Raw genomic sequence first — 14,876 nt, forward strand, 5'->3', positions numbered from 1 at the left:
AAGCAAGGGCCAGATTTCATAGGTTCTTGAAGGTCACGGTAAGAAAATTAGACCTTACACAAGGTGTATTGGAGGCTTCGCATAGGGGAGCCACATGATCTGACTTATGTTTTAACAGATTGTATGGCTGCTATGTGGAGAACACACTGAGTCAGGCAAGGGTAGGAAAACGAGTCAGAGCCTGTCACAATAGACTGGGCCCAGGATGATAGTGACTTGGAATAGAGCGGTAATGATGGAGGAAGACAGAACTATGTAGATCCAGGATATAATCTGAAAGCAGATATGATAGGATTTGCTAATGGACTGGATGAGAAGCATGAAAGAATGAGAGAGGTCAAGAAGACTGTGAGGTTTTCAATTTGAGCAATGAGGTAAATAGAAGTGCTATTTGCTGAGATGAGGGAGAAGCAGGTTTTATTTGGGAGGGAGGAGGGAGCAGGATAAAATGTTTTGTGGAGTTTAAGATGTCTGTTGGCCATGCAAGTATTGACATTGAGAAGGCATTGGTTTTACTATTGGTCTCCAAGGTAGCATATTACACCTCGGGGTTTACAAAATGATCCACTGGGTGCGGACAAAGCATTTTCCCATCTATGCCTATTAATTTTTACCTTAAAAAAATAAGAAATAAAGAAAGGTTCACTGGTTTAGTGTAGGGTATAAGATTGATCCCACAGTCTGTCCACATCTCCATGAGTCAGAGACACATATGAAGTAACAAGGTCTCCAAGGAAAGGGAAAAACAGGCATCCACAGCTCTGAAGGTGGGAAGGTACTGACTGCTTTGCTTCTTTTCAAAGTATTGAGAATTACAGTTTGCCTAGTTGAATAGATCTCTTGATTTTATTATCCAGTTTCAACCAAGCTAACTGGCACAAAATAGAGAGCAGCTTCATACAATCATACAGAAACCCTGGACTGAGCAGGTATGGGTAAACAGCAGGGAAGAGCCAGGTGGAAATGCCTTTCACTACCCAACTAGTTCTTTGTCAAACATCAAGAGATGGAAACAGGGGCGCCTGGGTGGCGCAGTCGGTTAAGCGTCCGACTTCAGCCAGGTCACGATCTCGCGGTCCGTGAGTTCGAGCCCCGCGTCGGGCTCTGGGCTGATGGCTCGGAGCCTGGAGCCTGTTTCCAATTCTGTGTCTCTCTCTCTCTCTGCCCCTCCCCCGTTCATGCTCTGTCTCTCGCTGTCCCAAAAATAAATAAACGTTGAAAAAAAAATTAAAAAAAAAAAAAAAAAGAGATGGAAACAGTAATGATTTCATCAGACCTGACAAGAGTTGACCCAAAACACTAGCAACTCACAAAAAGACTATTTGAAAGATAGCTTTATAAGCACTACTGTTAGCAATGAACCTTTCCAAATTATAAATATGGTACCTTAAGATGCTAGCCAGTTATTTTTAAATTTTGTTTACTTCATCTGTAACTCATTCTTCTATCTTTTATGATAAGCATAATATGCTAGCCAATAGTATAAGTATGTGACTTTTACATAAACATTCATAAATTCAAAAATATTTCACTGTGTGAGTGTGTGTGTGTGTGTGTGTGTGTGTGTGTGTGTGTGTGGTAAAGAACATTGAACACACCCTGAGATAAAGAAGTCCATAATTCAAAAGAGAGGTTAGAGCTGGAGAGGGCAGTTTGGCAGTCACCAGCACATGGCGGTATTTAAAGATCTGGCAGCGAATGAGGTCATGTAGGAGAGTGCGAAGATACAAGATGGGGGACAGAAGACTGAGCCTTGGGATATCTGATGTTTAGAGATCAAAAATTAGGGGAGAAGCAACATGTAAAATAAAAAGGGAGCAGCCATTGAGGTGGGAGGAGAGCCAGAAGAGTGTGGTGTCTGAAACTCAGGAGAAGAGAGTGCTTCCAGGAGGAGGGAGTGGAAATAAGTACCTGGATGAGAGTTGGCAACTGGACTTGGTAACATAAAAGTGGTTCAAAAAGTGTAATAGTGCTTTTCTTGGGAAAAGCAGTTTCAGTAGAGGGGTTGGGAACAAAAACCAGACTGACTAGAGTTGAGGAGAAAATGGGAGGGGAGGACGCAAAGACAGCAAGTTTAGATAACTCTTTCAAGGCGTTTGGCTCTCTGGGGGTGGGGGGGTGGTCAAAGAAATGAGGCAGTATTTGGAGAGAGGCATGAAGTCAAAGGAGGGTTTGTTTGGTTTTTCAGACAAGAGATAGGTTTGTGTGCTGTTGGAAATGATCTAGCAGAGAGGAAGAATTATGAGATGAGGGGTCACTGGGGACAGTAACAGGAGCAATGTTCTTGAGAAGGTGAAAGCAAATGGGCTCCAGAGCCCAACTGGAGAAGCTGACCTTGGCAGGAGCATGGGCTATTCATCCATTTTTACAGGAAGTGGGTCAGAGTATGTGTGAACAGATGCAGGACAGGAGGGCTGGTCTGTACATGATAAGATAAAGTTATTTTCCTAGCCTCCCAGAAGCTCATGGACATCACTGCCTGGAAGTCTTGCTGCAACTCAAATTTAACTTGCTCAAAGGGAATGCTTCTCTTCCCTTCCCTTCCCAGTCCTTCCTACCCCTCTGGCTTTGCTCTTTATAAATGGCATCTCTAGGGGCGCCTGGGTGGCAGTCGGTTGAGCGTCCGACTTCAGCCAGGTCACGATCTTGCGGTCCGTGAGTTCGAGCCCCGCGTTAGGCTCTGGGCTGATGGCTCGGAGCCTGGAGCCTGTTTCCGATTCTGTGTCTCCCTCTCTCTCTGCCCCTCCCCCGTTCATGCTCTGTCTCTCTCTGTCCCCAAAATAAATAAAAAACGTTGGAAAAAAAATTTTTAAATGGCATCTCTACTCCCCCAGGCACCAAGACTCCAACCCTTGCAATCCCGCACACAGTTATTATTCCAGACCTATTTCCTCCCTGCCCCATCAGTCAGCTGCAGCATTCTGCGGCTGTGTCCCTTTTGTCCATCTGCTAATCCTCACCTCTGTGGCACTAGGGTCCTTTGATCCTCACCATCTCCTATCTAGAGATGAATAACCTCCCAGCTACTTCCCTTGCCTTCTGTTCCTCCCTGCTTCAGCCCTGTCACAGCATAAAGTCATACTAAAGTACTTCTCAGACTGCTTCCCTCCCTGACTCCAAAACCTCCTTGACTTGACTCCCAGCACTCCTCTTAGCATCTTTGATTCAGAACTCAGCCTTTAGTCTCCTTTTCTGAGTTTTCTTTCTTTCTCATGCTCTCTCAAGAGCCTATTTTTTTCTGCTTTTCTTATAAATCTTTTCTGATTATTTCTTCCCCAGTGATCACATTCATCCAGCCATTCAACCAACCCACAGGCTTTTTCTTCGTGCCTCCTTGCATATGCAACAGGGCTGGGTGAGATTAAGGACCTATGGGAATGAAATGAAGGATCAAGGCCAAGTCAGAAACCTCTGAGCTCACACTGACTTTTCCTCTTCTCAATCCCTAATCCAATTTATTACCAAATGTTACTCACATTTCCTGCTAAGTATTTCTAGAATCCATCGCTTCTTTTCTACTCCATCTAGTGCCTTCGTATTCTCAACATCTCTCATGCAAAGCATTCAAAGCCTCCCAAGTTGGGTTTTCTGCCTCTGATCCTGACTCTCAATGCAGTAAAAGAAATCTTTCTAAAATACAAATATGACCTGGACATTCTCTGATTACAAGCCCTCTAATGGCACCTTGTCACCTAGATATAAAGTCAAGGCTCCTTAGCAACATATTCAAGGTCTCTCATGACCTGCATGCTTTTCCCACTAGCCTAGCTACCCACCACATCCTACCTTGTGCTCTTGGTTTGGTAATACTGAGGTGTCAACCACCCCCAGGGGCACATCTTGCTCAGTCTCATTCCCCAGCGCTACTCCTCTGCCGGAATACTCCTCCCCATTTACACGTCCTCTGTGCATCCTTTAAAACTCAGTGAAGGCTTCCCTTTGGGGAAGGCTTCTCTAACTCTTCCCTGGGAGGGCTAAGGGTGACTTGAGGGATTGTGTCTTATTTATCCAGGCCTCCTCAGCACCCACTGCAAAGCTGGCCCATTGTGGGTTCTCTATATGAGTGCTATAAGAGTTAGAGAATCACACGACACAGGCTGTACCCGGAAATGAGAGCATTCACACCGAGAGAGGAATACAGGCTCTTGAGACAGATCTGGATTTGAACCCTGGCTCTGCCACTTACTTGCTGAGTGACATTGGCAAAACTCCTTACCTCCCTATGTCTTAGTTTCCTTATCTGTAAAAAAGGCATGATGCAAAAGAGACTTGCAATGAGGACTGAAGGACATAATATATGTAAAGTGCTTAGCACAGTGCTAAACACATTGTAAGTGCTCAATAAATGTCAACATTTGCCAAATTCTGTTTTTTAAACTCTTTTAATGAAAAGAATTTCCTACTACTTGTTGGGATGAGCACTGGGTGTTTGTATGTAAGCGATGAACCATGGGAATCTATCCCAAAAACAAAGAGCACACTTTTCACACTGTACGTTAGTCAATTTGACAATAAATTACATTAAAAAAATAAATAAATAAAAAATAAAAGAATTTCCTACCAAGTCTGTGTGATAAGTATTGGTCTAATATTGGTCCATATTGCTAATATAAGCTTTATAATTTCCATGATTTAAAACAGAAAATTTCTGCGTGTTCAACTCCAAATAATTTCTCAATTCTGAAATAATTAAGAAGAAAATGTCTGGCTCATTCCTGCCTCAGGCCATTTGCACTTGGTGATCCCTCCTCAGCCAGAACATCCGTTGCCCCCATCAGAGCTTTACAAGGCCAGCTCCTTCTCATTTAGGTCTTAGATCAAACGTCACCTGCTCTGAAAGCCTTCTTGAACAACCGTGGAGAGTAATCCCTCCTCCCTTCTGTCCTCTGTATTATTATCTTCATAGCATTTTTAACTTCTGAAATTACTTTTTTCTTTACTTTTTTATTGTCCATATCCTTCTGTTAGAATGTGAACTTCATAACAGCAAGCTCCTCACCCATTATGTTCACTGCTTCATCCTAAGTTCAGAGTGGTATCTCAATAAATATTGCTTGAATTAATTTTTCTCAATTGCTGCAGAGGAATGTTACTGCTGTTGAAAGTTGAATTAAACCTTCTCAGTTTCTCTCAAGAACTCAGGCACAAAATTATTCCCAGTTTGCCAGTTGCCTGGATTGTGTCTTCTAAAAATTTCAGCAAGTTTTCAGAATAATCAAATATAAAAATATATATTTTGGCAAGTATATTCCTTAAATAATTCATCCTTTATAAAAGGATAAATGGCTATTAAAGAAAAATAGAAATCCATGTCATCTTTATTTTTTCTTTAGGTATAAAGGGCTTTGTGAATTTTATGGAGCTTAAGGAATTTGTTCCTCAGAGAATGTAATCACTATTTTTTTTTTTGACATCAAGCTAGAATTGATCACAGATGGTACAAAGGTCACCTGCAGCAGACTGTCCCCCAAGTTCTTAAATGTCAAATGAATGAGACCTTTCTATGCAAACATAAGTACAATAAATAAAGTGTTTTATTGGTCAGAAGTGATTATGTTCTTTGATGTAACTTAGGACTTTAACATTTATTTTTTAAGTGATATTGGAAAAGCAACAATTTGGTGGAAAAATAGGCAAAGAACGCAGATATTCCCAGAAGAAGAAATCCAAATGGCCACAGACGTATGATAGCATACTCAGTTTTACTAATAATCTAAGAAAAACAAGTTAAACTTGGTAGAAGTAGACTTCTATGACATTTCAAACCTACAGGCCACGTGCACAAAAAAGGATATTCACTGCAGCATTTTTTGTTGTTAAAAAAATTAGGAACAGCTTAATTAAGTGTTCACCAATGTGGGTATGGTTAATAAATACTAGTATCTTAGAACAAATACAGACTAGGAAGCTTTAAAAGAAATAAACTTAACTCCTCTATTAGCATGGAAGGATGTTCATGATCTACTCTATTTTTAGAAACAACCCAGCACTATTCAAATTGTATTGATACATTTTTTTTAAAATGTTTTTTTCATACATCAGCCTATAGCTGCCAGTTATCCTTTTAAGACATGAGTCAGAAACCCTGTTACTCCTCCGCTTAAAACTTTTCGCTGACTTTGTTTCTCACTCAGAGTCAGAGTCAGAGCCCTCACCCAGATTTCCATCCCCACCTGGGCTGGCCCTTGGCTACTGCTCTGACATCCTCCCTTTATCTTCCCTCCCCCACCTATCTTCCTGGCCTGCTTTCCCTTACCTTGGGGTTTCAGTACTTGCTGTTTCCTTCATCTGGGACTCTTCCCCCAGATATCACCATAGCTTGCTTCTTCCATCTCTCACATCTCTGTCCAAGTGACACTTTGCAACAACCACAGTCCCTGACCATAGTCTACATTAGGGGAGAGTATGTTCCTCCTCAGCCCTCCCCCTTCCCTGCCACTTTCTATTCCACTTCCCTGCTTGCCCTTCATACCCTTATCACCATCCACTACACCATGTATTTCCTTCTTTATTGGTTCGTGGTCTGTCTTCCTCTTCCAGAATTGTGAATGCTAGGAAGGCTAAGATTTTTGCCTTTTTGTGTCATTACTGGATTCCCAGCTCCTAGAATAGTACCTGACACACAGTAGGTGCTCAATAAATATTTACTAAATAAATAAAATTTCATTTTTATGTGTATATAACAACAGATATAGAAAAATACATAGCAACCTGTTGACAGGGATTCTTTCCCAAGAGTAGGATTAGGAGAGCTTTTACCCTTACTATATACATTTCTGTACCACTTGAAACATACGCTAATTTGGTAATGGAAAACTAAATAAAAAATATTTTAAAGGAAAAATGTAATGGTTCCATCTGTCCTCCCAGTGACTCAAAATGTTTTTGGGAGCTCCTTTCTGCTGACATTGAAAGTAACTTCCAAAAAGAACTATCCTAGGCATGTCTCTACTATATATACCATCCAGAGTTCAGAAAATATCAGTAAGCTTGGGATTTATGATGTTCAAATAATCCAGGAATATAAGGAACATACGACAAGCTCCCCCTGTCCCCCCTCACTCACTCCCTGCCCCTTTGCCCATGGCATGTGTCTTCTGGGTAAAAAAAAAAAAAAAAAAAACCACCTTTCTAATTAACATATGCAGCCCCTTCTTATACACACTTTCTCCCTTCACCAAGGAAGAAATTTCACTGATAATTCTTTGTGCTGTTTTCTCTATATGGTAAAATCTTCAACACTGCTGTCAGGGTGAACCTGATTTGGTTCCATGTGGGCTACAAAATTCATCCATTGCTAGAGGGAGCTCTTGAGACAAGACACATTGCCTCTCAACAACAAATTCAACCTAACTTAGCATGACAAGCATCTCAGGACACATTAATACACACAACAGTGACATAAACCCCGTACCAAGTGTCTTTCACAAGTTGTCATGGTCATGAGGCCTCTGTTTAAGTAACTCTTGATCCTCGTTCTTGAGCCTTTTCCATGGGAGCACAGCCATGGTAGTATTAGTAATACTTTAGTTTTGCCTGATTTCTTCACTGGCCACAAAGCTCCCTGGCAAGCCCGTAAGGCCTCTCTCTACCAGAATAGCAAATGGGGAAAGGAGATGCAATTTAGCTCTCAGAGGCCAGCAGGAAGACTGGTCTGCCTGTCCCTGACAGTTTCTGCAACTCACTCCGTAAAGTAGGGCAGCAACAGCCAACTCTCATCACCATTTTGGTACGGAAACGAACTTCTAGAATTTTAAATGAGAACAAACCAACCAGCTGGGTTGTTTCTTAATTTTTTTTTCTTTTTAAAAGAGTTAGCTAGAATCAAACTCAAGACTTTGAAAACCAGCCCCTGGCAGACAATTACACTTGATTTTATACTTGATTTTTACTTCGTTTTGAGAAAGCAACAGAGTTGGGGTTATTGCCCACAACTCTTCTGAATGAGTGCCCTGGGCTCAGCTTTGCTTCTTGAAAAACACTGGCTTATTACTCCTTAGCACAAGCCTCATTTCTAGGGCTTTGTGATTCTAATGCCACTTGAGAAAGGACAGCAATTTTTCTGGAGGGGTCTGGTTATCAAAATGCACCTTACTTGAGACCGGACCACAGGCTTGGAGTCAGACCATCAGTGGGATCTAGAGCCAAAGAACCTGGCCTTCTGAGCTCCAGATTGTTCCTCTGTTCAGTGGAGATAATAAGACCTACCTGGTAAGATGACTGGGTTAAAGGAGATACTACAGATACCGTGCTTAACGTCGTACTTGTGTCAGATGAAAACTCAGTAAATCATTACCATGATTATTATAATGTGAGACTATAAAGTGATTACCTATAAAGCTAGACTCTCACATTATTGCCCAAAACAGCTCTTCTTCACCAACAAATCTCAAGACCGACCACCCTTAAACCTCCTGCCTAGAACTTCATCAGAGAAATAGAATTGGTGTAGTTCAAATGCTGGGTCTCAAACTTAATTCTGAAACACTCACACAGACACACCCATATATGGAACTGACACTACTAGGAGCCGTGGGCTGAAGCTCAGGGATCTCATTAGGCTGCCAAGTGCCCCCCCCACCCCAGCCTTGCCTCTGCACAAAACTATGGTCAGGAGATTGTTCATTGCCAACACTGTTCATTGCCAACATCAGTCGAGCCAGAGGGAGACAATGGGGAACTGACAGTGGAGCGTGCAGAAGGCTCAAGGGTGCCTTACACCTATAGTCCTGCCCCTTGCCTGGGACCACAAGGCTCTGAAGATCGTCATCGCTCAGACCCTTTAAGGTCAGCACTCCCTCTTGTCATCAACCCTACCTCTTCCTTTCCATCCCTCAATCCAGCACTTATTAAGTGCCCACCAACAAGCCAGACACTGTGCCAGGTGCTGGGGAGCTCCTGGTCCAGCAGGTACATCAGACACCAACATATAGATCCCAAGTAAGAGTGGTGTCTAGGGTGTTCTCTGGAGTGAGTCCACAGAAGGAGAATAGGCCACACTTTGGGTTACCCTTAGTCTTCATGGAGATCGAAACAATTCCGTTAGCGAGAAGGTCCTGGCCAGCAGGTCACTCACCACATTGGTGTCCTGCATGGCCCTGGCCCACTCCGCAGGACTCTACTTGGTGTTCAGATGTTCTGGGAGACTTTTTTGCCACTTCAAGGTCCATGCCCGAGAGCTGGAGGTGAAACTGCTCCCTGTGGGCAGCCTTCCGGAGTGCGCGGATGGCTTTCCGGAGCCGCTTCTCAGTTCGCTTTACGATGCAGCTCAGGTCACAGGAAGCTACGGGAATGAGAGGGACAGCAGTGGGGAAGGAGGTCAGGCTGCAGGATATGAGGATGTCCAGACACCAGCTGCAGGACCCACCAACACCCGCTGTTCCCTGTGGACAGAGTGGAGGGACACCTGGGGCTGGGCACCTAGCAGGCTGGGCAGCATTTGATTCCAACAGAAATTTGTTGACCAAAACCGAAGCTTTGAGTTTTTATGGAGCAGATTAAATCATGAGGTTCCAAACCAATTCAGTCTAGTTTGGGAGTGAAAAAAACCAAAAAACAAAAAACAGGAGATACTTCAGTGGTTGCAGTACTTTTTTCCCCCAAGAATGATGAAAAGTGAAAGGCAAAAGAGTAAGGAGCAAGCTGTGAGCAGCCTGACACCAAAGACTGTGTTCAAACCAACCTGTCACCTCCTTTTGGTTAGTTTCAAGTTCAAACTCAACAGTGATAAACATTTCCTTAGTGGCGCTTGGTCGGCCAGGGGCTCCTGGGACTTGCTTGCCAGAGCTGCATGTAAGGTTTGCGTAGCGGAAGCTCTCTTTTACTGAGCTGTGCTTCTCTGTATGAAGAAACAAAATTATCGGAAGCCAGATCCTGGCAAAGCACTCAGTTGAACATTCGCTAGAGCTCAGTAAACATTTCATTAAAACAACTCTCAAGGGACTAAGTGATTAACTCCAGATGCCAAGACGTTGCAGCTAGGAGCACGATGACATTTTAAATTCAAAGAGCCAGTATTGCCTCCTATATAACTTAACAATTTAGCCCCTGAAAATTATTTGCATGGGTGAATGCTAGATGTTTCTGACTGACCAGCCACATATGTGGAAGACAGGACACCAGGGTTGCCTTGCATTCCTAACTGACAGTCGGCTAAGGTGTGCTCGTGTTCTCACAGTTGGTTTCCTTAGAGCTGGACTGTGATGTACCAAGCAGGGGCTGAGCCTTCAAACAGGGAACGAGCATAAAAGTAGAAAGAAAACCAACTCCTGCTTTCAGGCAAACTGACCTTGGAGTAATTCTAACCTGAAGGGGAAGCTGGAAAGCACATTAACAATGAGGTCTCATTTTGAAATAACCAGGAGCAATATACGGCACAAAGCATCTAGAGAACCAAACAATATCATGAAGGCATCTAGGGTGGGAGGGAAAGTGTTGTGTAAGGCAAGTCTCTGCACATCCCTATTCCAGACTCTGGCCATCTCTCCTCCTCCCCTCCCCATGGCTTCCAGTGTATATTTTAACTAATGGCTGTTAACCCAAACCACATTATCATCCACACAATTGATTTGTCTGATTTTTAAAATTTTAATGTTTATTTATTTTTGAGAGTGAAAGAGAGAGAGACAGAGCACAAGTGGGGGAGGGGCAGGGAGAGAGGGAGACAGAATCTGAAGCAGGCTCCAGACTCCGAGCCCAACATGGGGCTCGAACTCACCAACTGTGAGTGACCTGAGCTGAAGTCGGAGGCTTAACTGACTGAGCCACCCAGGTGCCCCTGATTTATCTATATTTTAAACTCTTACTTTACTCAACTGATGTATCATCTGTATCATATTTTTCTTCAACACTACAAGGATGTTCAAAGCAATGGGTGATCAGGAGCCAAAGGAAGGAGGAGGCAGATTAATTCTCCCTCACACCTAAATTTCCCCTAAAAATCCATCTTACCTTTTCAAAAGGCTAACTTCAAATCTCAAACTAAACAGTCATTTTGAATATTTCTCTCCTTCAATTTTCCCAAATCTGTATTTTAAACTTTTTATTTTGAAATAAGTTTAGATTTACAGATAAATTGCTCAGATAGAACTGAGAGTTCCCGTATACACTTGGTTGTTTCCCCTAATGCTAACATCTTACATTAACATGTATATTTATCAACACTAAGAAATTAACATAGTATAATACCATTAAAGAAACTAAAGACCAAGTCTCTTTTAAAATAATGCTTTTTCCCTCTGATCTAAAAGTATAAATGCTCACTGTGGAGAATTTGGAAAATGCAAAAAAAAAATTAAAAATTAAAATTTCCTGCATCCTCCCACCTAGTTATTACTACTACTGATGAAATGGTGAGTTTCCCTTCTTTTCCATCTAGTCCCACTTTTTCTTACATAGTTTGGGTTGTTTAGATACACAAAATCTTACTCTCCCCTTCTCCATCTTAGCATTTTATTATAAGAACATTTTCCTATGTCATTAAACATTCTTTGGAAACACATAATTAATAGCTGCATAATATCCCATCAAATGGGGGGCACCTGGGTGGCTCAGTCGGTTAATCGACTGATCTCAGTTTCAGCTCAGGTTATGATCTCATGGTTCATGAGATCGAGCCCCATGTTGGGCTCTGTGCTGACAGCACAGAGCCTGCTTGGGATTCTCTCTCTCCCTCTCTCTCTGCCCCTCCCCTGCTCGCATGCATGCATGCACGCATGCACACATGCACTCTCTCTCTCAAAAGTAAACAAATAAACTTAAAAAAAATCCCATCAAATGGAGGTACCAAAATTAATCTCAATTAGTTTCTTAAAAAAAACAGGCAAAAGTGACTACAGTGAGCTTTGTTCATTTGTATGATTTATTAGAGGTAAACTAAGGAAAGAAGCATCCCTAATCCATGAATCCTGATTTTTTTTAATCTCTAAAATTATTCTATGAAATAATACTGGAAATGTGAGCTGCAGAAGGAGTGTTGCGTTCTGTTCTCTAAAAGGCCAGTTCTACTTGGATGGTGTTTGTTCTGCTGAAGCTAATGGAGTCACTGCCTCCAAAGTGTGGATCCAGCAGGAAAGCTGGTTATTACATCTTAGTTCATCAAAGATTATCCTGAGCCAAACCTCTTTCATTTCTTTGGCTTATATTCCAAGTGACTCTAAGATCTAGAAAATTTAACCCAATATGATCACAAATTGACAATGCATCTTAAAGTCCTTATTGATTCCTGTGAACTCATATGTTACCCCAGAGCTTTACCATCTGTACCTGGCAAAGGAAACCCTGAAGTATAACTCCAGAACTATACAGAGGTGCTAGGTTAGCTCCTCTTCCTCCTGCGAAGAGAGTCCTTGCAGATTCTGGACTGTTCAATCCCATCTGAAGGGCTCAGCTTGTTACAGGCCCTTTTCCCAACATGCAGGCAAGCTCCCTGCACCAGCCATCTGATTCCATACCTGGTAGTGCTGGCCGCAGACCCTCGGGAAACCGCTCAGCCTTTTTCAAACTACACTTGCCTTCATTTAGTTTAAAGGTTACACTTGTCCTGATGGTGGCGACATCTTCAGAAAGAAACAAGTGAGAGATGTTATCTTCAGAGACAAAGGAATGGAAATACCTGGTGGGTAGTGGCAAGCTATCTGTAGGCTATACACTGCACACCCTGAGCTCCTCTCTTACTCTGAGACCACAAAAGATTTGGATCATGGAGTGCCCGTTACCCTGAGGCTGGGGACACCAGGAGCCTCCTAAGAGTTACACTTATCCCTTCATCTGAAGTGAATCCTGTGTTCGAATATAATAAAGAGAGAACCTAAAACAACCTGAACGCTGAGATGAACCAAGAAGTCACTTTTATGCCTTCCCAAGAAAGAAGACCAGAATCTCCTAGTTCAAATTTAAACAATTCTGCTGATGGAAATGGTGAAGGGCAGATTCTGCTGGATAAGTCTTTCCTGGGAGGACAAGGTTGAGGGAGCAGACAGGGATGGCACTCACTAAGTGTGGCTAGGATGTTCAGGGTCTGGGGAAAGCGACAGTCCCACTTTTAGGGCCTCTTGCGCAAAATTCTGCTCTCCCTCCCACAATCAGTCTTAATCATATGTCAAGTTCTGGATCCAAAGACCAGGATTCACGCTTTAGCTCTTTGACTTATGATGAGAACTTAAGCAAGTTACTAAAGCTCCCTAAGCCTCAGTTTCCTCATTTGTAAAACAGACAAAATTGGGGTACTTACATGAGGATTATGTAATCCTTATGAGGATTAAAGGAGATAATAAAAAAAAAAAAAAAAGTTTATCCTACTGTCTGGCACAAAGTAAGAACTGAATGACTATTAACTATTTGCTTGTTGGCCTAAATTTCCAAGTGCCCATCACTGAGGGATTTGGTGAAACAGACCATGATATCTGTTCTGACTGGGTCCAAATGTTAGGCAAGAGAGGCAGTGAAGGATGATGCTTATGACTCTAGATCTAGACTTCTGGTTAAAATCCTGGCTCCACTATTTCCTATCTGAGTCACATTGGGTATATCATTTCACCTCTCTGAACCTCAGTTTCTTCATCTGGTTAATGAGGATAATAGCAAAATTGCGCCGAGGGTTGCAGTGTGGATTAGATCAGATAATACATGTAATACAGAGGCTGGTATGTTTTAACTGCTCAATAAATATATTCGAGTATTATTACCAGCTAGCTCTGCTCATATATGTAATACAGACATCAGGAACTATTTGCTCATTCAGATATTCTCATGACATAATCATAGAGATATCTAAATCGAGGAGGACAAGGCTACTTAAAAGCTTTAAATTTCATTCTTTGTCTTTTGACAAACGAGAAAGTGTTCAGGCCTTTTTCTCTGGAGAGAATCCTTGCGCTCCGTCATGCCCATGTCTATCTCTACCAACTCCATGTGCTCCAGGCACACATTGCCTTCTGGGCCTTTGAGGTGCTCTGGGGTACAGGGAGTTTGAGAGACCCGAACCTCCAGATCTCAGAGTTCTGTGCACCTCTGCCCAAGATGACAACCCACCAGGGCTGAACACAGAGCATCCTAGTACACGGTGGACAGTCAGTAAGTATTTGTTACACAGTGAGTCAGTTTTCAGGCACCAAGGCTGTGGGCAAGAACATCCTGTAACGCACTCACAGCAATGAGGAGATTAAGAGAAAAGAAAATAAAGCCAACGCCCAGAACTGCACCTCAAGAATGAAGCCCATTTAACACAGTGAACCCCAGAGAGAACACGCAGATTTGGTAATTACCCCCGAAAGCAGAGTCATTGGATTTTTGCTGTTTGCTCCTGAGAGAAGAGGAAGAGCCGCAGGTGACAGAGTAGGCCTCTTGCAGTCCTGACAGACAGAATGTGGGTTGTCAACATGAAAGCAAGGTTACGGTCTCTCCTGGTAGGAGCTAAAATCACCCCCCACCTCCCATTCCACGTGGACCACTAGACAAATGCTCAGCATATGGGTGTCAAGGCATGGGCCTCTGGTGGTCAGGGGGCAGCTGGTCAAACACCTGGAAATCCTTTGAGGGTGTTTAACACCTAAAGGCCAGGAAGGCCTGGTTCTGGCATGAGGACTTGCCCCAGGGACTGAGACCCACTCACCTGAAGAGAGGTGAATGCCAGAGTGACATCTGAGGAAGCATCTGTCTCCTCCACCACTCCTACCGCAATGCAGGGACACATGGGGTGATACACTAGTGGGCAGGACCCCCTTCACTTCTAGACAGGACAAAAAGCAGACACTTATAGAAAGAGAAGGACACTTCCAGGCATGATAAAGGCAGCTGAGTTCCAGACATCCAAGGCCCCAAGAAAAGAAGGTGGAACTGATACCCAGCACAGAATACAAGACACAGGGCGCCATGTC

The 14,876-nt window shown here is 42.9% G+C and overlaps 1 protein-coding gene across 4 annotated transcripts in view; it reads right to left on the reverse strand.

Annotated features, from left to right (window-relative positions):
* SCUBE2 (signal peptide, CUB domain and EGF like domain containing 2) overlaps positions 1 to 14,876 on the reverse strand; it is a 64,442-nt gene that overhangs the window by 16,255 nt on the left and 33,311 nt on the right. For 3 of the 4 annotated variants that reach the window (XM_047878776.1, XM_047878774.1, XM_047878775.1), the window contains 5 exons: positions 14,612 to 14,728; positions 14,265 to 14,351; positions 12,453 to 12,557; positions 9,683 to 9,838; positions 9,077 to 9,283 (listed from right to left, as the gene is read on the reverse strand). In XM_047878776.1, the coding sequence (XP_047734732.1) occupies positions 9,077 to 9,283; positions 9,683 to 9,838; positions 12,453 to 12,557; positions 14,265 to 14,351; positions 14,612 to 14,728 (672 nt within the window). The remainder of the gene's footprint in view (positions 1 to 9,076; positions 9,284 to 9,682; positions 9,839 to 12,452; positions 12,558 to 14,264; positions 14,352 to 14,611; positions 14,729 to 14,876) is intronic. The other variant, XM_047878777.1, reaches the window with a different exon arrangement.

Source organism: Prionailurus viverrinus, chromosome D1 (genome assembly GCF_022837055.1).
Source record: "Prionailurus viverrinus isolate Anna chromosome D1, UM_Priviv_1.0, whole genome shotgun sequence".
Classification (NCBI taxonomy): Eukaryota; Metazoa; Chordata; class Mammalia; order Carnivora; family Felidae; genus Prionailurus; species Prionailurus viverrinus.